General features: G+C 51.3%; 2 protein-coding genes across 9 annotated transcripts in view; one reads left to right on the forward strand and one right to left on the reverse strand.

Annotated features, from left to right (window-relative positions):
- CARS2 (cysteinyl-tRNA synthetase 2, mitochondrial) overlaps window positions 1-10,881 on the reverse strand; it is a 32,781-nt gene extending 21,900 nt beyond the window's left edge. For 3 of the 5 annotated variants that reach the window (XR_011905364.1, XM_072350249.1, XM_072350235.1), the window contains exons 1-3: window positions 5,840-6,157; window positions 5,706-5,756; window positions 815-932 (exon numbers count right to left, since the gene is read on the reverse strand). Coding sequence is in view for 4 of the 5 variants with exons in the window: in XM_072350249.1 (XP_072206350.1) it covers window positions 815-932; window positions 5,706-5,756; window positions 5,840-6,027 (357 nt within the window). In the remaining variant the exon portion in view is untranslated. Of the gene's footprint in view, window positions 1-814; window positions 933-5,705; window positions 5,757-5,839; window positions 6,158-10,682 lie in introns of those variants that run through there. The other 2 variants (XM_072350268.1, XM_072350258.1) reach the window with 2 other exon arrangements.
- Window positions 10,882-10,952: 71 nt separating this feature from the next.
- Window positions 10,953-14,591, forward strand: ING1 (inhibitor of growth family member 1). 4 transcript variants are annotated; one of them, XM_072335434.1, is made up of 3 exons: window positions 12,813-13,275; window positions 13,387-13,487; window positions 13,582-14,591. In XM_072335434.1, the coding sequence occupies exon 3, from the start codon at window positions 13,653-13,655 to the stop codon at window positions 14,283-14,285; it is 633 nt and encodes a 210-aa protein (XP_072191535.1). In that variant the 5' UTR covers window positions 12,813-13,275; window positions 13,387-13,487; window positions 13,582-13,652; the 3' UTR covers window positions 14,286-14,591. The 4 variants fall into 4 exon arrangements, with proteins under 4 accessions (XP_072191526.1, XP_072191554.1, XP_072191535.1 ...); XM_072335425.1 differs by lacking the exons at window positions 12,813-13,275; window positions 13,387-13,487 and adding an exon at window positions 10,953-11,097; XM_072335453.1 differs by lacking the exons at window positions 12,813-13,275; window positions 13,387-13,487 and adding an exon at window positions 11,394-11,482.
- The last annotated feature ends 9,330 nt before the right edge of the window (window positions 14,592-23,921 follow it).

Raw genomic sequence — 23,921 nt, forward strand, 5'->3', positions numbered from 1 at the left:
AAGCCACACAGGCCAGAAAGAGGGCTCTTCCTGTGATGTGGTTCATCTCAACAAGCAACTCACATGCTCCTTTGATCAACAGAAAGACACTCGCTGGGAGACAAGGAAATCCCTCCTACCCAGATGAGCATCCAATTAATTGCTTCCTCAAAATTGGAACGGTCATTCACAAGCTCAGCTGTTACAAAAGGTCTGATTAAAAACCAACTACGGACTACTTACAGTTATAAAGCCTTGAATTAGGCCAATAGTTCTGAGAGTTCGGTGACAAGTTGGATGGTGTTGATTTGTTTTGGTTTATCATTTTTGGATCGATCCTGCCACCGAGCCCCAGTCTTGATAAGACTTACCCATACGTTGTGTCAGGATCGTGTCAGGCCACGATCTCAGACAAGGTTGAGGACACTTCTGCAGGTGCTGACTTTGCAGCTAGATGGTGCTCGGCACCTTTTAGGAATGGCCCTCAACCTTGTATGTCACCATTTACACGCTGTCTTTAACAATCAGTGCCGCAGAAAACAGACAAAACTCTGCTGGCTGGAAGTTTCAGTTTGTTTCAATACTGTTAAAGGGGCACTGTGGCCTTTTATTTGCCACTGCCTTCCAGACGAGGAAGGAGGCTATGAGGACTACTGCCTCAGCTGCAGGTAAAGGGCTAGAAATCTCAACAATTCTTATCTAAATTAGAAAAAATAAAATACAATAGTACTAAAACAACGACCAAACAAATGTAGAACATTTGTAGAATGTATTTCCCTATATAACTAGTAGGACGTACCAAACATTTGGGTCCAGGGCTGTGGCACATACTTACCTCATTGGCTCTTTTTATGATCTTGTCATCTATGTCTGTAATCCCCATCACCATGATAACTTCAGTGTCAAAAAAACGAGTCAATATCCTTCGGATGATGTCGAACCTAACATAGGAGCTGGAAAAGAGAAGAGCGAGCTTTTAGAGCTGCAGTAAATATGAATAAAACTCCGACAAAAATGACTAAGAGCACTAACAGCCACACGGATACCCCGAACACTTGCAAAAGAAGGTCTCAAGTACATAAAATGCTTTCCCAAAATTAGTTTCAGTCTGCACAGAAGTCAAGTATATTTCAGTTGAACTGCTCTACCCTCTTCTGGCATTAGTGAAACATTACAGCAATTTTTTCTCTGTTTTCTTGCATCTCTTCATGAAAACACCGGGGTGCTTTTAAAACTGCCTCTTAACCAAAAGACTATTGCATAGAACACAACATGACAGAGATACACATATAAGCTGATCTTAAAATGAAAACCACCTTAGTTTGTATGTTAGCAGGTTCCCAAAGCCCACAGCCCAGAACATGGAGAATCATAAAATCATAGAATTACCCAGGTTGGAAAAGACCTTGAAGATCAGCAAGTCCAACCGCAGCCTAACCAGTACCCTAACTCTAAAAACCCTCTGCTAAATCATATCCCTGAGTACCACATCCAAACGGCTCTTAAACACATCCAGGGATGGCGATTCAACCACCTCCCTGGAGAGCCTATTCCAGTACCTAACCACCCTTTCTGTAAAGAAGTTCTTCCTAATATCCAACCTGAACTTGCCCTGGCGCAACTTGAGGCCATTTCCCCTCGTCCTGTCACCAGTCACTAGTGAGAAACAAACCAACTCACTTCAACATTGCCTGCAGATAAGTGATAGCTACAGATACAAGCACAGATACATTTCATTAACACACAGCCACAGATCTTCTCTGACAGCAAAGCAGAGTTGCTCTACGGGGTTATTTTGTTTTCTTTAGACTCAAGAATAAACTTTCAGCATCATCCAGGCTCTACACGACAACACTGAACGTTCAGTGTGGACAGACAGATCCACACACAAGCAGTGCCTTCTGCTGTCACAGGCTCTGCACTCTGAACTCTCAAAACACGCTTTAATTGGGTTAAGCCCAGCGTCTGTGTGAAATAACAAAAGGTGACTGAAGGCCCTCAGTCCATCCTGCAAGACCGGGAGAAATCTCAGCTTCCTCTGGCTTTGAAGAAACCCGAGTGCACTGCAACTGCAGGATGAAGCAAAGGAAAGCTCGAGACCTGCAGCGAGTCCAGAGAGTGAAAAAGATGATCAGGAGGCTGCAGCACCTCTCCTACAAAGAGAGGCTGAAGGAGCTGGGGTTGATGAGCCTAGAGAAGACTCCAGGAAGACTTTGCTGCAGCCTTCTAGGAAAGGCATACAGGAAAGAACCATCAGAGAGCGTAATGATAGGACAAGGAGTAGTAGCTTTAAACTAACAGAGTAGGTTTAGACTAGATACGAGGAAGAAACCCTTCAAGATTAGGGTTATAAGGCACCAGAACAGGCTACACAGAGAAGCTGTGGATGCCCCATCCCCAGAAGCGTTCAAGCCCTAAAGTTGGATGGGGAGGTGTCCCTGCTCACGGCAGGGGGTTGGAACTGGACTGTCTTTTAAGGTCCCTTCCAACCCAAGCCATTCTGTGATGATTTCAGCATGTGAAGCATCTTAATGCAAAAAGAATACATTTCTGATGTTGTTTGCACTGTCTGTATTAGAAAAAGGCACATGCTACCAGGGAGACAGCTGGTATTAATGACTACCATCTCACTGGGAGCAATAGTCATCTCATGTCATGACACTGTTCCATAAGAACATTAAATTATTCTTTGGACCCCTTTCAAAGGGACAATAGTAGCATCAAAAAGCTTACAATCAGATTTAACAGTGCTGCAGGTTTAATCCCCAGAGCACATACAATTTCTGTGCCGTTCTCTCTCTGATCTTCTAACTTAATCGATGGAAGAAGCACTGCAATAGCCCAAGTAAATCCCAAAAAGCAGGCTCCTTACAACTTCAGCATCAAACTGCAAAGAAGAAAGCAGTTCAAATGAAGCAGGTGCTCCAGCAGCCCAGAAAGCTAGCTAGACTGTAGGCTGCATCAAAAGAAGCACGGTGAGCAGGTCAAGAGAGGTGGTCTTGCATCTCTATTCTGCACTGGTGAGACCTCACCTGGGATACCGCATCCAGATGTGGAGTTCAGTACAGGACAGATGTGGACCTGTTGGACTGCATGCAGATAAGGCCACAAAAGTGATCCAAGGGATGGAACACCTCCCCCTGGCTGGCTTGGCTTCCCTGACAGGCTGAGAGCTGGCACTGTACAGCATGGGGAAGAGAAGGCTCCAGGAACACATGATGGCAGCCTTTCAGTTTCTAAAGGGAGGCTATAAGAAAGTAGGGGACAGACTCTTCCCCCTTGTCCTATCACTATTTACCTGCGTAAAAAGTTGGTTTTCTTCCTGTTTACAAACTTACTTTAAATATTGGAAAGTCAAAATGAGTCTCCCCTGAGACTTCTCTTTTCCAGGCTGAACAAGCCCGGTTCCTTCAGCCTACACAGGAGATGCTCCAACACTTGGATGATCTTCATTGCCATCCTTGGGACCCTCTCCAAAAGCTCCTCACCTTTCCTGTGTTGGGGACCCCACGCTTGGGGTACTCCAGCTGAGGCCTCACAAGGACAATCAGCTCCCTGTCCCTGCTGGTCACCACTCTTCTGATGGAACCCAGGATACCATTGGCCTTCTGGGCTGCAAGCACACACTGGTGACTCACGTTCAGTTTTTCATCAACCACAACCTTTAAGTTCTTCCCAGCAGGGCTATTCTCAAGGAGTTCTTCTCCCAGCTCGTATCCATATCTGGGATTACCTCAGCCCAAGCGCCAAACCTTGCACTTTGCTTTGTTGAACCTCACAAGGTTCAGAAGGGCCATTTTGGATGGCATCCCTTCCTCCTACTGTATAAACTGCACTGCCCAGCTTGGTGTGATGAGCACACTTGTCAAGGGTGCACTTGATCCCATCATCTATGTCATTGATAAAGATGCTAAACATTACTGGACCCAAAGCAGATCCTTGGGGAACACTGCTTGTTACTGGCCTCCACCCAGATATAATACAGCCACTGACCACAATCCCTTGGACTGACCTTCCAACCAATTCCTTATTCATCAAATAGTTCACTCTTCAAATCAATTTCTTTCCAATTTAGAGACAAGGATGTGGATGGGACCTTGTCAAAGGCCGTGCAGAAGTCCAAGTAGGTGACATCAGTTGCTTTCCCATTGAAGGATGGAAAAAATGGAATTCCTGTGATAAGATCAGATGCTGCAAAGGTGCAAAATGAGGGATTTCTATAGGAAGGACACCACTGCAAGAGCCATTGCTCCACCTGACTTCATGTTTACACCCAGTGTACCTCCTGGCCTATAGACTCCCAGCAGCAGCATTCCTCTCAGCTGTGCCAACCAAAGCAATATTCTTACAGCTCTACAGGCGCGCCTAGCAACTGGAAAAGAAATTAAAAACATAATATAGAATCATAGAATATTCCAAGTTGTAAGGAACCCACAAGGACTATCGAGTCCAACCCCTGGCTTCACATAGAACCACCCAACAATCAGACCACACGGCTGAGAGTGGTGTCCAAACACCCCCTTCAACTCTGGCAGCTCGGAGTCATGCCCACTGCCCTGGGCAGCCTGTTCCATGCTAACCATCCTGTGGTGAAGAACACTCTCCCAACACACAAGTGCCCCTCCCCTGACAGCTCCATGCCATTCCCTCAGGCCCTGTTGCTGTCACAGAGAGCAGAACTCAGCACTGCCCCTCTGATAACAGCAGCAGTAATGATAGTAGTAATAATAAAGGATGTTCTGTCATCCAGGACAAAGCCTGGATGAGCAACAAAATGCCAAAACTGACATATATGTGACCACAGATAGTGGAAGGAATTGTTAATGCCTTGCTCATGAAGGGTTCACCTGATTAAGAAAGAGGATGATCTTCAGTGCAGGCATCTCACTCTACTACAGGAAACAAGACATGAAGGCACTAAAGAGGCAGCAGCAGAATGGCATCACTACTCTCTTATCTGCACCACTCACTGCTCTGGGTGTGCCATTCAGCCCTGGCTGCTCTTTCATATCACAGTAACCGAAGTTTGAAACTGTTCGTTTGGGCACAGTTTAAAAAGAGATGGGTATCAGAGCAAGCAGAGCATGCAGGGCCTCCTGCTCTGCCTTTCAATCAGAATAATATGAAGAACCACCGACCAAAACTGACATCCAAAAGATGCTGAATGATGCAAGACCAAAAGGTGCAGTCCTCCAACCTGCTAAGTGAATCGACTCCCTGGTGAGGTTGTTGAGTCACCATCCCTGGATGTGTTTAAAAACCGCTTGGATGTGGTGCTCAGGGACATGATTTAGCAGAGGGCTGTTAGGGTAGTATGGTTAGATTGTGGTTGGATTCAATGATCTTTAAGGTCTTTTCCAACTCAAGCAACTCTGTGACTCTATAAGTGCCGTAGCCACGAGCCACTAAACCACTTGGTAACTGCTCTAGCAAAGGGACACACAGGCAGAGCACACAAAGGTGGCATCAGGTAGCTGCTCCACAGCCCTGCTGTGCAAGCTCTCCTTCCTCAGGACCAAGTTTCACTAGTGAAACACCGTTAGAGGAGCATCTCACACGCTTGAGCAGAAGAAAGGTACCAGCAGAAGAGAATAAGACAAAAGATGAAAGAACTAACAGCTGCCATATCGAGACTCGGAACAACCCACTGTGCCAAAATCACACTGACATTAAGTCAGGGTCTTCTCCGCTACCCGCCCAGGATAACCGACAGCCGCCGCACTCACCAGGCGTGCCCGAGGTGCGCGTGGTCGTACACGGTGGGCCCGCAGCTGTACCTGCCGAGAGAGCACAACACGGCGCCCGTCACCCCGCGCCGGGCCGAGGAGCGGCACCCCGCAGCCCCCGTGCGCCCCGTTACCAGGTGGCCACGCCGTCCTTGCCCAGCACCAGCGGCTCTTTGCTGCGGCTCCGGCTGTTATACGCCACCACGCCGCAGGCCCGGCCCGCCGGCTGCACCCACTCCCTCCGCCGCGCCGCCCCGCTCCGCCAACGCCGCGCCGCGCCGCCCCCGGCCCGGCCCTGTCGGACCGCCGCGCCGAGCAGCATGGCCGCACCGCCGGCCCCGCCTCTCCGGGGGGGAGGGGGCGAAACGAGCCGGCAACAGCCCGCAGCGACAGCCGCGCAGCCTGTGTGAGGAGACAGCCGGCGAGCGGGGTAGCTACAGCCGCACCGCAGGAAGAGGAGGAGCCCGCGGCGCCGCGCCTCCAGGGGCGGTCCCGCTGCCGGCCTTCCTTCGGTCGGAGCGCCGAGAGGAAGCGGGGGAGGAAAGGGGTTACGTTGCTCAGATCCGGTCTGGAAATTCTGAACTGCGGAATCGGAGCGAATAAAAGTCCGATGGAACACACGTGCGGTTGCCATAAGTCGTTTGAAGCGACTGCTCGTTTCCTAAAGTTACCGCACAGGTAACGGGGGAAACAAGGGAGAACTCCGCAAGTGCGTGTCGCGTTTTCCCTGCCGCTCTCCAGCCCCTTTCAGGAGGAGTCCTGGCGGTCTGTGCTGCACCTGGAAGCTGGTTACCCCACCTGCTGCCGCCTGCCGAAGCGTCCCGTGTGCCCGCCAGGATAGAGGCGCTGCGCACTGGCTGTGGTGAGCTGCCCGCCTCACAGGCGTCCTCTCGAATCCGTCGGAGACGGGTTTCATGGGTGATTCTCACGTTCAACAACAGCATGCAGATGGCTGCTTGTCCGAGGGGACGGCAGGGAGCCGTCAGGGGAAGGGCAGCTGGGGGTTAGGAGGAGGTTCTGCACCAGAGGGCGGCGGGCATGGAACGGGCTGCACAGGGCAGAGGGCACGGCCCTGAGCTGCTGGAATTCAAGGGGTGTTTGGACGCTTAGATGTCTTGACCGTTCAGCGTACATCTTGTTAGGGGTTGTCATTTACTCTGTTGTCTTTGTTCTGTACAGTGCCGAGCACTTTCAGAGAGCCCAAATCAATACAAAATAGCAACGCGTGTTTCTCTGGCCGTCATTTCAGGTTTAGCTGCCATGGGTGAAAGCTGCCGGCAGCTCAGAAAGCAGATTTTCCTGTCCCCGATGGCTCCATAAGGCCCTGTGCTCCTGATGTCCAATACCCGTTACTCCTGTATGCCAAACGGTACGAGATGCAGCCTCAGAGTGCTGCATTTATCTTAAGAATTAAACCACTCAGCAGTGCTGTTTAAGCTCACAAAGTGCAGCAGATGTGAACGGCAGCAGCCAGAAAACACACGTGAGGCAGTGAGACTAACAGTCCCAGGGCAAGCAAAGAGATGAGCAGCTGTATCCAGTGCGATCCCTTTCTTCTTAAGCAGGGCTTCATCCTTGTTCTTCTAAGTCTTTTTAAAGAACGAAAGGCCCAGGTTAGGTCAGTTCTTCCTGGGAAGCGGCAGAGATACTGACTCAGTGACCCAGATGTTACAGTTCCATTAAGCCCACAGCACTTGTTGACACAAGCAGATCTCTCTGGTCCATGTAGCTGTAAATGGTGCACGGGAGCTGTATGAGCTGTTGATCTGGTTACAAGTTCCATTGCAAAGCATGTGGATCTTCAGCAAGGTCACAGCTCCCATAAACATTTGATAAACTTAAAATTGGGTTTCGAAGTAGGAAAAGCCTTTGTGCGATCAGAGCAGAGCTTGGGAGCAAGAGGAGGAGCGTTAGATACGCCATCCTCCCACAGAGCACAGAGAATAGGAAGAAGACAAAAGCCCAGAACTCTCTTCCTTCTCTGACACATGGCAGTCATTCCCCACACTTGTCTATGCTGTGCCACCGTAAGGAGTATGCTTCTAATAAAGAACTGAAACACCACTCAAAGTCTCCTGTCTCATCTTCCTACTGCAGTTCCAGAGGAAAAAAGGCCAATTTAATATTGTAGGGAAGGAACTGTGAAAGGAGATACCAAATGCTCTCAGATGAACTCAGCCCTACCCTTGCTGGTGCAAGGCCCAGCAATGCTTTTTCTGTCACTCTGCTGCCCTGCACCAAAGGGTAAACGGAGGAAGTGATAGTTCTGCATCCTCTATGCATCCACCCCCACCTGCTTTTTAGCACATCACTGAAGCCTGGCAGGCCACAGCTACGCTTGGAAGTTACACCTCCCTGCACCAAGGGATAGAATTTCTTGTTTAGCAAATTAACAGGTACGTTTATCAACTAATTTCTTGTTTGTATGGCAAGAGTGCATAGCTAACGGTGGTGGCTGTGTTGAAAAATGGTGACCTGTAGCTGAGTATTTGCTCTATCAAAGAGTGTTACTGCGTTCTTTGCACCTGTTGTGGTTTCCATGGAAATAAATAGGAGACACTACTTTCAGAGCTACCTATGTGTAATTACTCCTGCGTGTCTAGGATGGATGTGGCCTTCCTTGCAAGGATGGCCCTCATTGGGATTCATCTATATTCTTTTTCAATGTCTAGTTTCTACCACGTTACAACTATTGGCTTTGGTTCTTACGCTACCAGGGGTCGGATAACCACCTTCAGTTGCCGATAGCAGCTCGGCTTCTTCAATACTAGAGTGAAGGAGGCTGCGACTGCCCAGGTGGAGCCAGCGATTCAGCTGTGGTGTCTGCAGGCTGCCGCTGCCTCTGCACAGCTCTCAGTGCCGCTGTAACTCAGCAGGCACGGGTCCTGGAACGCCGGCTTGGAGCGCTGCCTGGATGCTGTAGTACTCATAGTAACTTACGTAAGAGCTGAGATGAGCAACGTCTGCTTCAGCAAGCACAGCAATTCACAGAAACAGAAAACCAGGGGAAGGACCGAGAGCTTAAACGTATCTTCAGGAAACAAGAAGCCGCCCCGTGAAATAATAGAATCAGAGCGCGCTCGGGCTGGGAGGGACCTTGAGACCATCCAGCTCCAACCTCTGCCGGGACAGGGCTGCCACCAGGGAGGGGGAGACGGGCTGTGCTCCTTACAGACACCACAAACACAATCCTCGGGCGCTACGCCGACGGCAGCCGCAGAAGTGCCGGGAGAGCGCGGAGGCCCTTCCCGTGCCCCACACGGCAGAACGGCAGCGCCTAACGCACAACCGCACCAGCAGGTCTGGGCTTAGAAACCATGAGTCAGTCCCCTTCAATTAAGGGATCGCCGGTGACGTTTGAAGAAAAGAAGACAGCGAGCGTTTGTTTCGCTTCGCCACAGCCGCATTAGTTTTTCCAGACCCCCCCCTCCCACCCAGCCTCTCCGAAGAGAAACCGGAGACCTTCAGGCCGCTAGAGGAAATTCCAGGTAAACACGAGCACACACAGCCGCCTCCCATCCCCTCGGCGGCCGCCCGCAGCCCTCCTCTCGGCAGCGAGCCCGTCGTCGTGGCAACGGGCCGTGAGCGCCGAAAGCAAAAGGAGATGAAAGCGTTCGGCAGCGGCGGTGACGTCTGACCGCGGCACGCGCAGTGCGAGAACCGCGCCGCGTTATGCATCGAGCCAAGAGCGAACCGCACCGAACCGCGCGGCCCCGCCACGCTGCAGTTCACAGGGCGGGAGCGCTGAGGCGCAGCCCCTGCAAGCACCACCCCGAAGGGGCGGCTCCTCCGGCTGCCTCGGTCGGGGAGGGTGGTAGCGCGTCGGTCCGGTAGGCGCTTCGTTCCTCGCTCTTTCCGCCGCCTCAGCCCGCTGCGGCTGCGGAACGGGACGGACGCAGCGCCAGGGAGGAGCAGAACGCCGGTGCCCGTCACGGATGGCCGCGAAACACGCCGAGCCTCCCCTCAGCGCTGAGCCCGCCGGGAAACATAGTCCTGCCCCACCACAACGCGGCTCCATTTTATACTTGCACGGCGGGCGCTGCGCATGCGCACTGAACCCCCCTGCCTTCTCCCTCCCCTCTTCCACACCCCTCGGCGCGCGTTCCCGCCCCTCCGCTCTCCCGGGCGCTGTTGTCACCGCTGCGCCCTCCCTCCGGCCCGGCGCCGATTGGCCGAGCCGCCGCGGGGCGGGCCACGAGGGAGCAGGCGATTGGCCGGCGAGGCCGCGGGGATGATCGATACGCCCGCCCGCCGAGAGGCCGCGCTGCCCTCCGCCGGTCCCGGCCCTGCCCCCTGGAGCGGGGCGGCGGCGCCGCGTGGTTCCCGCCGCCCCTACTGCGAGCGGCCGGAGCCGCTCCTCGGCCCGCCCTCGCCGCCCGTGCCCCAAAGCAGCCCGTTTCCCTCCGGCCCCGCGTCCCCTCGGCGCCCCGGCGGGGCCGGTCCCCTCCGGGCAGGACTTCTCCGGAGCCCCCGCCTCCCTCTCCCCGCGCCCACACCGCCTTCCTCCTCCCCCCCCCAAACGTGAGTAAGGGGCGGAGAAGGAGGAGGAGGAACGAGGAGCGCGGGGCGGCGCCGGGCCCCGCCGCGGTTCCGGGCTGGGGGGGGGGAGGGGAGCGTGCGCGCGCGGTGTGTGCCCGCGTCCGTGTGTCCGTCCGTCCGTGTGTGTACACAGCGCGGGGAGGGCCGCGCATGCGCCGTGCGTGGCGGGGCTGAGTGTTTCCCAAGTGTTTGAAACTGGGATTCGGCTCCTCCACGTTGGATCGAGAGCGGCGCGCGGCGGCGGGGAAACCGAGCTCGGGCGGCGGAACCGGGGCCGGGCCGGCTCTGACAGCGCCCGGCGGGGCACATTCAGCTGGCGGCGTGTTTCGGAGGGGCTGGCCCGAGCCCCCTCACTCCTCCTACCCCCCCCCCCCACCCCCCCCCCCTCTCTTCTCCTTCCCTCCCTCCGCACGCACAAATCCCGCTGATTGTTCCTACCACCTCCTCCGTGAGTTCCCCACCGCGACAGCCATTCAGTCAGCTGCTCGGGCTGTAGGGACCGGCGGGGGCTGTGAGCTCGGCTGTGCCTGCCAGCGGGCTCCCATGTAGCTGCCGGGGGAACGGGGCACGGACAGCGGCGGAGAGAGGCGTGGGGAAGGAGGAGGAGGAGGAGAAGAGGAGAAGGAGGGTTTTTTTTTTCTTCCCCCCCCCTCCTCCTTTTTTTTTTTTTTTTTTTTTTCTTTTTTTTTTTTTTTTCCTCCTCTTTGCCGGATGAAAATGTTGAGTCCTGCAAACGGCGAGCAGCTGCACCTCGTGAACTACGTGGAGGATTATCTGGACTCCATCGAGTCTCTGCCCTTCGATCTGCAGAGAAATGTCTCCTTGATGAGGGAAATCGACGCCAAATACCAAGGTAAAGCGCTCAGCCCTGCGTGCGTGTGTGCGGTGCGGGGCTGGGGGAGGGTGTCTCTGCCTTTCTTCTCCCCGCAGCCGGGCTTCGGCTGTGCGTGCCCCCCGCGCCGCGGGGATGGCAGCCGTGTGCCGGGGGGGGGGCCGAGCCGCAGCGCTGCCTCTTGTCACGGGGCGGAACAAAAGGTCCCCCCGGCTCCTCGTACGGAGCGAGGAGTCCGCTTCGCCTTGCGAATCGCCGGCCGAGAAGGCGGGGGCAGGGAGCGGGGCGTGCGGGGCACAAAGGGGGGCCCTCCGCCGCCGCGGGGCGTCGGGAGGAGGCTTCGGGGGTACGGAAGAAAGTGCCGCGCGGACGGCGAGGGAGAGATTACAGCACAACATAGAGGAATGTACAGTATTCATGATGGCTGGAGTAGGGGAGAGAGGCGGCTCGTGGGGGGGCGGGCGGGCGGGAGCGGAGGGGGTTAGGCAGAGCGGGGGGCAGGGTGTGCTTTCTTCCCTGCGCCCGGTGAGGCGGCCCCGCTGCGCGGGGCGGAGGGGGGGCTGGGGCCGGCGGGTGCGTACTGTATTGCCGTGTGTGTGTGTGTGTGTGTGTACGGGGAGGGGGGGAGGGGGCGCGGGGCTGCCGCGCTCACAGCTGTGGCCGGCACCGGGGTACCCCTCTCCTCCCCTTGGGGCACGCTGTGCCTCTGCCCCACGGGCGGAGGGAGGGCAGGGCCGGGCCGGGGGTAGCTTTGTCACTCGCTTGCCGGTGTCCGCTCGGAAGGGGAAGGGGGAGGGGAGGTCGTACCCGGCAGCGCTGACAGCCGGGGCGCGGGGTTGGGAGCACCCCGCTCCTTCAGCCCCCGCGCCCCCCTGCCCGCGGCTCCCGGGGCGGTGGGGAAGCGAGCCTGGCGGTGTTCGGCGGGCGTCTCGGCGGGCGGCCCCTCGGGAGGGAAGGGGACGGGGGAAACTTCCGCGGGGGCTGGGCGAGCGGGTGGGGAGACGGCGGCGGCGGGGCAGGGCGGTCGGCGCGTTTGTACCGCGCTCCGGAACCGTACGACCAGCGGGTGCCTCCGCGCTGTGGTGGGGATTTGGCGTCGGCGTGGCTTTTATAACCACCCCTCGTTAGCATAGCGCCGCTCGCCCCGCCCCCGGACGCGCTGATAGGCGGGCGTTTTCCCCACGGGCCGTCCGCGGCCCGCCTCCTCTCTCCGATTGGACCGTAGGGCGGCTCGTCCCGCCTCTCGCCCCGCCCCCGCGTGACGTTTCGAGAAGCAACTTTTCTGTGGCGTTGATTTGAATATCTCGACCTGCCCCGGCCTCTGCGCTCCCATTGGCTGCGGCGCCGGCAGCGGGCAGGCCAACCTTGGGCGTCCGGAGGCCGGCGGCGTCGCGGGAGGGGGTGGGGGAAGCGGCTGGACCCGCCTCCTCTCGCTCGTGATTGGCGCGGCGGCGCCGGAGGGGCGGGCGCGAGGTAGCTCCGCGCGCCGTGATTGGCTCTGCGCTATTGTACTCTTCGGTTCTTCCGGCTTCCGATTGGGCGCGGGACGCCAGCAGGGGCGGGCTTTTCCGCGTCGCCCACTCTGATAGGCGGGATAGGCGGGAGGGCCGCCTCCTCTTCTCTCCGGGCCCCTCCTCCTCCGCTTCCTTCGCTCCGGCTGTTGAGCTGCGGACCGGGGGGAACCGCCGCCGGTTTCCTGCCGGAGAACAATAGCCGCTCCGTCACATCCGGGGCGTGGCCGGCACCGCCGTGCCTCCCGGGCTGCGCCGGCAACGGGCGCGCTGTGCAGATACAGCCGCTGGGAGTTGGTGCCTCCGGGTTCCCCCGCATGGCGAGCGCTACGCGGCCCGACTTGTTGAGCTGGGCAGGGGCGGAGCGTTGGCTGCGGAGTAGTGAGAGCAAAGCGGGTCGGTTAAGGGAGCCGCTCTAAACAGCCCGCAAAACGCCTTGTCGTTGCTGGCCGTTAACGTCGGATGGCGCTTGCTGTAACTGAATGCCTTGCTGTGTGCCTTTGGGAGTTGTTCTGCATCAGCTGTCCAGTGAGAGAGCCATATTAAGGCACTCAGTGCCCGAGTTCTGTGCTGCTTTACGCCTTCTCTTCCCCCATTCTCAGTCACTCACTACAAGGATCTACATCGTTATACAGAAGACGTCCTAGGAAGTATTCAGTCACTTCAGTTGATGTCAGAGCTTTTGGTGGTATACTTTGTCATTATTTCCTTGGTGACTGACGAGTTTAAAGGGAACAACTGTTGAAATACGTGAGATGGCTTCATCTGTTTTTCTTTTTTCCTTATATCTCTACCTGAGGGACCCACTGGACAAAAGCAGCCCAACCAGAGTCACGAGTCGCTGGGCAGATCTCAGCACCAGGCAATCCATCATTGATCAGCTTTGTGTGTTACGTAAAGGTGGTGCTGCTTGAGAGGAGGAATCCGAGATGGCTTTGGTTCATCGTATTATACTTTATCTGAGATCCTTACTGGTTTTCTTTCTTCTTTGCAGAGATTCTGAAGGACCTGGATGACTACTATGAGAAATTTAAACGGGAGAACGATGCCGTGCAGAAGAGGAGGATGCTGCACTGCATTCAGAGGGCGCTGATTCGGAGTCAGGAGCTGGGAGATGAGAAGATCCAGATTGTCAGTCAAATGGTGGAGCTGGTCGAGAACAGATCCAGGCAAGTGGACAGCCACGTGGAACTGTTTGAGACCTGCCAAGAGACTAACGACACCACTGGAAACAGTGGGAAAGCCAGCCAGGATAAGTCAAAGAACGAGACAATCGCTCAGTCTGAGAAGCCCAACAATAAGAGGTCGAGGCGGCAAAGAAATAATGAGAACCGAGAGAATGCTTCAAATAATCACGACCACGATGACATCACTTCAGGAACGCCAAAGGAAAAGAAGGCAAAAACGTCCAAGAAGAAGAAACGATCCAAGGCTAAAGCGGAACGGGAAGCTTCTCCCCCAGACCTTCCCATTGATCCTAATGAGCCGACATACTGCTTATGCAACCAAGTCTCCTATGGGGAAATGATCGGGTGCGATAATGACGAGTGCCCCATTGAGTGGTTTCACTTTTCGTGCGTGGGACTCAATCACAAACCGAAGGGCAAATGGTACTGCCCCAAATGTAGAGGAGAAAATGAGAAAACTATGGACAAGGCGTTGGAGAAGTCTAAAAAAGAGAGGGCCTACAACAGGTAGTTTCTAGACTTTTTTTTGTGGCAAAGAAAAAGAAAACCACCAAACCAGTGTATTTATTGTCAGTGTCACCTTTGTTGAGGTGAAAGGATTGTAAAATGTATATTTTTAAAGGAGGTTTAAAACTGAACCATTCCTGTTACAGGGACGGCAATAAGAGCAGTTTTCTTTTTCATTTGGTGAGCTGTAACAAGAATATGGTCTGTGGACCAATGTATTCCGAAAGTCAAGCTATAAGAGTTCCAACTCAATATCCAGCTGGGTCTTAAAAGATACATGAATAACAACCATTAAAACGTTGACGGCGAATATTTCTGAGATGTCATTTCTTTGTTTTTTTCCTCCTGGAAGAATGTTACTTAACGTTAGAGCAGGGTTGTTCAAATAGCTCAGCCCTCTGGTTGTGCATCCGAATAAAGCTGCGCTATGTGACACGCGTCGCTTCTTTCAGTGATGAGCTGTGCGAGGTCAGACTTGAAGGAAGGTACAGTTTGGTTCCTGCTACAGAGTGCCGGTATGACAGTTCAACAGCAAACCTTGCAATAGGCTTAGGGGATTCCTTAAAAGAAAAGCCAGCGGTTAAAATTTCACAAGGCAAATATTTTCTATTCTGACCGAGTACCACGAGAACCATTTTAAAGCGATGGGATGTGTTGGTTTAGTAATGACTTAACATAAAGAAAGCTTTATACCATCACCGAGAGTAGCGTAGCAATCCTTAACTTGTTCAAGTTGTATAAATGTACATTTTTTTTTAAGTGGAATGCACTTAATGTATTATACTCGGAAATGCAGCCAAATGCCATTGTGTAACCAATGTGCATTTCCTGCTGTCTGTATGAAAATTGTACAGCTGTGATATTAAGAAATAAATGAAACGACTTTGACAGTTCGCTTCTTAGCAATCACGTTGAACGATCATTCCGAGGCATCATTTCTCTTTAACCTCAGCAGCTCCAACGGGCTGCTGCTAGGAAACCTGAAACTGCTGTAGAGGTAACCAAATTACAGTTCTGATAATCGATCTTTACAGACTAACAAGAGCATAGGAGAGTCAAAGCAGCACTTAACCTTCTGCCCAGCTACTCCTTCTTGTGCTTGCAGTCGCTCCCAGACCTGGCCGTTTATCCGAAAATCAATTGCACAGAGCTGGTCTTGCTTGGTTGTTTCTCATGCCTTTGCGCACGGTGGATGTAAATTATGCCATGCTTGTCTTATTGGCAGGAAGTTCTTTTCGCATTACAGCGTTTTCAAAGTAGCATTGCAGCTGCGCCAGGGAAGTTATTTGTATTTTTCATGGTCATCTCCTGTGAAAAGCCGTACTAAAGCCGTACTGAAGGTGCGATGCTGTGGGATGGGTACCCAGATCTGTGCTGCAGCTTGGCGGTGGAGCTGTCACGCCGCTTCCTCCGTCTACTATCTCTGCTCTCCGTCCCCCTGCGGGCCTTGGCTGTAAGTGCAGAAGGGGCCGGCGGTGGAAAGGCACCGGCAGCAGGACTGTGAGAGTGCGAGAGGCTGGGGTTGGGATTTTGGGAACACGGTGCTCTCTTAAAAGCCGTCACTGTTTTGCTTCCTGGATGCTGAAAGCATAATGCTGAAGTAATGGGGCTTTTTTTTTCGTTTATGTATTCGAGCTGAGCTTCCTATTGAAAGCAGGAGAAACAGTTTTGGATGCAGATGGACATAAAGCATTTGATGAGGCTGAGTGTTTGCTGAAGATGTTCAGGAAAGACGCCGCCAGTTCACGATGCGGGGTACTCCCCAGCAGGCAGGCAGTCTCGCAGCAATGAGCAGAAGTCGTGCTGTACTTCTCACTAGGTACACTAGGGGTGTGTGCACACATACAGGTCGCTACAGGCTGTCAGACTCAGTCACCTTTGCCTTGGTCAAGCGACCGCTCAGCCCACCTCCTGTTCCCAGTGCGCTTTAGGATTGCTGCTATCTGCTGATTACCTTCTCCTCTTCCATTTCCACGGCTGACCCTATTAAAAGACTGTATTTGTTTAGCTGCTAGATCCTGGTAGCAGACAGGACCTGCGCTGTACCATTTGGAGGTCTGGTTTCAATCTGTGAGCACAGTTCCTTACTGTAGTTCAATTCAGGGGCTGCTCTCGGTGACCATTTCTCACCGTGACTGCCAGCAAAAAGGGACTCGAGTGGGAGGGACACTGTCTTCTAGGAACTGAGCTGAGGCTTTTGACTCAGCTACCGGTATTACAGCATTAATTTCCAATGCATAAAATGCAGCAGCTGTTTATTGAAGGGGAAGTCATAGCAATAGGAATCCTAAACTTTTTAAACTTCTCACCGAAAGCGTTCAGGCAGCTGTACCTACTGCTGATCTGGATAGATGTCCCAGGGAAGCCCAGATAATGTTACTGAGCGCTTGAGCTGGTGATAAAATCCTTCCGACTAATGAAAACCACGGCTTCAACACTTCAGCAGAGGGAGCTGGCGGCAGACCTCACGCTTGAGTCGTCCCCATCCTCAAGCAGTTCTGTGGGAGGGCTGGTGCTGAAGGCACAGCTAGAAGGTGAAGGCTGGCAGCGAGGGTGCACTTCGTGCACGGTGCCAGCTGCAGAATGCTCATAGCAGGACAGATAGAGGCTCCACCAGGCTGAAACATGAGGCAGAGCAACGTGTCGCTTCCAACCGTTCTGTCACCTGAAAGCCTCCCAATTTAGCACAACCACTGTTTCCATTAAGCTGCACCAACCCTGGCCATGCGTATCATTGGGTTTAAATAGGTTTCTTACTAATTGAGCACAGCTGCTTATCAACTGTGTCCTCCACACAGAATAAATACAACAGAAATGGACTGCTCCACCGGTCTTAATTTTCATAAAGTATTTTTACTTAATCTTTTAAAATTGTAATGGATGTTCAAAATATTGTAAATGGCGTGTGACATGAAAACGTTCACAGTAGCGGGAGTGTTTCAAGGCGAATGTGAACGTTACTGGGATCCATTCTGTTGCTTGAGTTAGACTTAGAAACATAGAATCATAGAATGGCCTGGGTTGAAAAGGATCTCAAAGGTCATCTAATTTCTACCCCCCCTGCTGTGTGTATGGTCACCAGTCACTAGAACAGGCTGCCCAGAGCCACATCCAGCCTGGCTTTGAATGCCTCCAGGGAAGGGGCATCCACTTACCTGCTTCATAGCCAATTCAGTCTCTAGAAATAGCAGTCCTTGTGCTGGCCATACTCCAAAAGAGGTAAGAATTTCCTGCACTCAGTGCAACTTCGAAACTAAGTGAGCTCATAACACTACACGTGGCTTCTTATCTTATGTTCCCAGGTATTACTGAAGCCCCAGATCTAGCAAGCAAAAGGAACGGTACAGCAGAGCTGTAGCATCTCTGTGAAGTACTGAGAGGTTGGCCTGAGGTTTTCTCATCAGCTCAAAGTGGCTAGATTACTTTTCCTGGTAAGCACTCATTGGTGGTGGTAGTCATAAAGAGCTGTCATTGGAACTGGAGGAGCTGGGTTGGTGGCCAGAGCAGGAGGGCTTCTGCTTGTTGATGGCTGTCACGTTGGTCCTTTAGCCCATGACCATGGTCACCCTGTAGGCAGCTTTGCAGGACCTTACTGAAGCTTTGCTGGAAGAGATGTTGCCTTTAATTTTCAACAGCTGACTTTAATAATTCAACCTTCGTATGCTGCCATCAGCTGAGGCAGAAGGCTTGCAGGTGACGCAGACACCACTGGCTTCATGCTGGGGAGATATCAGCTCTCCACAGGGGTGCCGGATGAGCTGGGTCTGAACCTCTGCTCCTCATTTCTGCTTTGGGAAATGGATTGCAAGACAAAGACAGCTGCATTTGGCTGGTAGGGCCCAAAGAGATAACACATCTAGGGCTGCTAACTCAGCATATGTAAACACATATATGTGCTTAAAATAAACTTGGATCTTTAGTGAGGAGCTTGGTGGAGACAGATGGAGTCATCTCTTGCACTCTCACTCTGTGGGCGAATGAATGCGGTTTCACTGACTGTTGTCCCTCCAGCGCTACACATCCTGCACTCCCACATCATACGCTTCACTGGGTCCGTTTTTTCTTTTTTTTTTTTTTCTTTTTTTCCAAAATAAAAGTCATGCTTGCAAAAAGAAAAAGGTTTTGGAAATAAGGATGAGAAACCCTGAGCTGTGCGTGAGTGATTTACCTGCGTATGGCAAGGAATGTTCTGCTGTGTTAATTATTAGATATACATCAGGGGGCTTCTCCTTCTGCCGGCCTCCTTTCTCCTTGAGATTTGCGTGGTCTCATCTGAAATAAAATGCTCCGTTCTCATCATGACTTCCTCAGTCTTATAACTCCAGGAGCAGACAATTTATTGAGAGCCGTATCAGCGAAAGATGGGTTGTTTGATGCGTGTTCCACAAGGTGATTTTATTCCACAACTAAAAGATTATGAGTAACTCTTTCAGAAAGGTCCCCTGAGTTCTAATGCTTTGGTTGGTAGGTGCCCCCTGAGGACATGGGCATTGGAAGGAAATGAACGTAGCACACCTTGAACCTTAATCAATTCTCATCTGCGGTCACAATTACTTAGAAACTTTGATCACAATGATCTCATTTTTGGCATATTGTCACCACAAGACAGAAATATGATTGCTTGGATGTACCGATCTCCACGCTCTATCAGGATTTGATTTATTGTGTAATTTATCTCAGCTTTTTATCTGCTGAACCTCTTTTGCTTGGACCAGAGACAGCTTCAAGAAGGCAAAAGCAGTATATTTTTAATTGGAGTTACTGATAGTACTCTCAGTCTTTGTCAGACATACACAAACACATGTATATACCTTGGGATGCAGAAGATGTCATGAGAACTCTGTTGTTCTGAGCCCTTGGAATCAACACAAATAAACCTTTACCAAGGGAAGAGAGGGCCTTATGAGGAGTGGAAGTTGGAGAACAACAGGGAGGTAAACAACTGGACTTCTGTATTAGAAGTAATCATATCTGGGCCATAAAATATTCAAAGGAGTTATAGCTAATCAGGTTCAAAAGAAACAGAACATCACATTTCCTGAGAATATAAATACAAAGTACGTGCGACTTTTGCACCTCTGCTGGTTTTGATAACCAGCATGTTGAAGAACTGCTACAGGTGGATTGCCAAGGTGTCACATCATCTACAGACTGTATTTTACAGGACGTGTTGCTGACTGGGCGATACCATCCATGTCTGCAGAGGTGTCCAGGAAAGCTGTAGAACCTTGTCTTCATTAGCCAGAGGCAAGGCAGGGATACAGTCACTGCGTCAGAGCAGAAGCAGATGAAATTAGATTTGACTTCAACCTACTGTGAAACCAAAACTATGTGAGTTTCTCCCCCCCAAAAAAACACCAAAAAAGAAAAACCAACACATGAATATTAATTTCCATGAGAAAACCGGGAGTATTTTCCATACCAAGGATTGAAAGATTCTATACTTATTTTCGGGAGAAGGCAATGACAGTAACTACAGAGTCACTTTTTCTTGACCATTGGTTCTGGAACATGGGGAGTTTTAGGGAACAGGTCTTGGTTTTTGATACAGGTGCAAAGAACTGGGATTCTTAACAGCCAGCCATGCGAAGGGAACTGCCCTTCATGGGGATGTGGGCAGTTATCATCCTGCCCTTCAAATTGTAGGTGAACTGGGATGATCAAGAAGGTGACCATAGGACAGAGGTGGAAGGACTGCACATAGACTATGCCAGGCGTGCGGATGACTGCTTGTATGTAGCACGGTTTGGAAAAGATTGTAACATACAGTAATATTCTTAAAAATCCAATAGGACGATCTGGGGAACTACATGTGGGTCAGCCACAATTTACAGCCCTGAAAAATCATGGAGCAAGTTCCTTCAGCACGCAAAGGACATGGAGCTGTTGGGACAGGTACAGAGGAGGGCCATGAAGATGATCATACGGCTGGAGCACCTCTCCTGTGAAGACAGGCTGGGAGAAGTGGGGTTCTGTAACTGTGAGAAGAGGAGGCTTTAGGGAGACTTTATAGAGGTTACCTGTGGGAAGCCCACAGGTAAGATGGGGAGGGACCATACCAGAGCGTGTAGTGGTGTGACAAGGGGTCATATCACTAAAAGAGGACAGGTTTAGACAAGGAAAAGAAATTCTTTACTCAGATGCTCCACCACTGGAGGCATTCAAGGCCAGCTTGCATGATGTTCCGGGAAGTCAGATATGGTGGAAGGTGTCCCTGCCCATGGTAGGAGGGTTGGACCAGGTCATTCTTAAAGAAGTTCTTCCAACCCAAATCATTCTGCAATTCCATTATCCTCAGTATGCAGACTCGATGTCCTGGGGCCTTGAAATGAAAGATTCAATCACTGAAAACATTATGAGGCCAAATGTTTTCAAGAAGTGGTGGGGGTCCTATATGATGGATATGCTGATCAACAGTAGTCAGGTTTGGGACTGTTTCGGTAGATAGTTCTCTATATCGGGCTGCTGGACATGTGTCTTGTTGTTGTTCTTATTGTTAATACAGAGCTGTTTCTACAACTTCTGAATGTTTTTAACCCCAAACAAGAGTATCCAACTCTCTTGAAGCCTGCTGTAAGAAACAGGAATGAAGATGAACACAAATGAGCCCAAGGACAAGGCATTGCTGTAAGACGCTTGGAATAAGGACTGAACAGCCACTTTCATGCATGAGCAAAATTCCTGCTGCTTTCATATTTCACACCTCTGATTACGTACAGGCACCTTAGCACCAAGTTCGTACCATCCTTCCCATCCTTTGTGCCCGTTTCTGCCTGATGAGCTCCTACAGCTTTTACCAAAGCCAGCTGGAATTTCAAGTGTGTTTTACACAACACTTTAAGTCAGCAGATCTCGTTTCCACAAGATCCAGTAAAACTGGGGATTATGATTTTTATTCCTGTAATAGTGGCCCTTGATTTTTCCTAAAGGTTCCCGTGGTGACAGTGTTAGTGGGCTTTCATGGGATTGGACACAATAAATTGCTCTGTATGATTCCCCCCTGTTACTGCCAAATGCCTTACTCACAGTGGTGGCTCAGTGCAGATTGAGGTGGCAATGGTAATGGGAGGGTGGTTGGACTACATGATCTCATAGGTCCTTTCCAACCCTGTGATTCTATGATTCTATACGTTTTGTAAATGCCCTGGATAACATACAGCTTTAATGACACTGCCTGCAGCTTTTATTGGCTGCTGTTATCTCCAACTACAGATAGGGTTTTTTTGCCTGACTTCTTCCCACCAGCTTAGTTACGTGAGAGGCTATTGCCAAAGCAGTAATTTTCTCCTCTACCTGTTTATGGCTTTGTTCCTTCATCCAGTTGGAGAAAGAAAGTCACTGCCTGAAAGGTTGTTCAAAGCTGGGTGCCTGGCCTGAAAGCGTGCGGTAATTTTGTGTGAGATTGCTTGAAGCAAGCACTGCTGCTAAAATCCCCCAGGCTGAGCTGTGTGGAATTCATGGCTGGAGGGATTACTCCCAGCACTACCTGTAATCAGCAGCTTATTTTTTTTCCAGTCCCCTGCTTTCTGTGGTAGCAGCAACGGGCAGATGTTTGGTGTTGGAGCCCAGACACCCCAGGTGCCCATGGCTGTAAAGTGAATACTGATTGCTGCTTGCTGCTGTTGAAGTAGCCTGACTCTCATTTCCACTAAGGCTGTCTTCACATCTCTACAGAGGGCCCTGTCAACAGTGGGTTATAAATGTACAATGGGTTATAAAAATGTACTCAAGGCAGCCCTTTTTAACACACTTCTCAGTCTTTGTACAGCAGGATGGTGCAGAGAAGAACTGTGACAGGAGACCTCCATCCCCAAGGTCACAGGATGGTACGTGCACAACCACAGCTCTCGGAGCTACCAGTGACCAAGCAGCACAAGTCTGATGCTCTGGGCTGGCTCAGGTGTCTCTCTGTTGCCAGGGCACTGGAGAATGCCAACAACTGTGCCACAGTCACCAGGGCCTTAGCTATGCCTGATCACCAGAACCATCTTGTATCTCCTCTCCATGGTTTGCTCTTAAGTTTTCTGCGCTCAAGTGCCCTGCCATGCTTTAAAATCCTGGGCTTTGGGTGTCCATGTTCTCTTTAGACACTAGATGACCGCATTTCTGAGGAGGTTTTATGTGTTTTGGCATCACCTGGGGAGCTCTGCTGGCTGGAAGGGTTGGGTGTAATTGCAGCCCCTCATCTCCCATGTGAAGACAGAGGTGAAGGCAGGAGGTCCTCAAGGAGGGAACATCAGAGACTTCTATTGGAAGTGTGAACAACAGAACTATGTAACACCTATTAATGTTCTATTAATAGATAATAAAATTACCTAATCTACGAATCTATTCTCTGATGATAACTTGCAGGTTTGGACTGCCCTCGTTTTCTCTTTGTCTGAGGCTCTCTGATGGCATCCCGTTTAATTTCCCCTTTCACTGAGAAACCACGTTTCCAAATGTGAGAACTGTTAGCGGACTCTGCCTATTTAGCGATAATGTTGAGGAGCAGGCCGCATTCAGACAAACCCAGTTAGAAGTGTTTTCCACCCCCCATCAGCCTCATCTGTCAGGCTGCTTTTTGTTGTTCCAGTGCCAACCACACCTGGTGAACTTTCCGTACACTGGAGTCTTTGGCATTGGAGGAGCTTCAGATCTACATGGCAAGCCAACAGGGCTCTGCCAGTACGTGACAGGCGTGCAAGCTCTGGGTCAGGTTATGATGGATCTTTCCAGGATTAAGGAAAACTTTCTAAATGAGCCACAGAGAAAAAGTGCTGCCATTTTTCAGAGCTCCCTGTATATAAATTGGAATTTACTCAGAGGAAAGCCACCTCTGTAATGTGCAGAGATCTAGAGCACACTGCTAGATTGATCCCTTCTAGCTGAAAATTACCCTTAATGTCCTATTGCATACAGACATCTTAAATTGTTAATGGGATTCCAGCCTGAGGGTAAGCATTGCAGATTCACATTCTGAGATTTTTAAGAGCTCACTGAATGCTCACAACCAGGGCTGTTAAATACAGTTATTTGCTTTATACCTCTTAAATAGATCAATATCAGCTGAAGAAATACCAGGAGGGATGGGGACCGAGAGTGAAGGTGTAAGAAGTCAATGGAGCATCACTATGCCTCAGACTGTCAGGAATTTCTGGATCTGACCAAGGTTATGTCCCCTAACCCAGCTCTAACAGTGTCATTGGTCAGCCCTCAGCTCCCTGGTGAAATCTATGCTGCTGTACTCAGCACAGGTGCTTTTAAGCAAGAACCAAACTCTCACTCTTCATCTCACCGTTTCCAGCTGCTTAACTTGTTTTGCTTAAAAGAAGCTGTGAAGTGGTTCTCTTTCTGATGTGAAGCAGTTTGTCGAAGGTTACTTTGAGAGCCCTATTTCTCCCTTCCCATGAAAAACATGATTTCAGGAGGTAAAAGGCACATGTTCCTTGGGCACTTTCAAGGCACCCATTGCTATCAGAAATAGTTCCCATGCATTGCTTGTAAATGACATTACTTCCTGCAAAGCAGCTGGGAACCTGCCGCAGAACTGCACTCATTGCTCTCAACAATATCCCGTGAGCTGTTTTGAGTTGTCTGGTGGCCCAAAGGACTTATTTGTGATTCCCTCTCCATTTAAGAAGCTTCTTCTTGAAAAGAT

Source organism: Excalfactoria chinensis, chromosome 1 (genome assembly GCF_039878825.1).
Source record: "Excalfactoria chinensis isolate bCotChi1 chromosome 1, bCotChi1.hap2, whole genome shotgun sequence".
Taxonomy (NCBI): Eukaryota; Metazoa; Chordata; class Aves; order Galliformes; family Phasianidae; genus Excalfactoria; species Excalfactoria chinensis.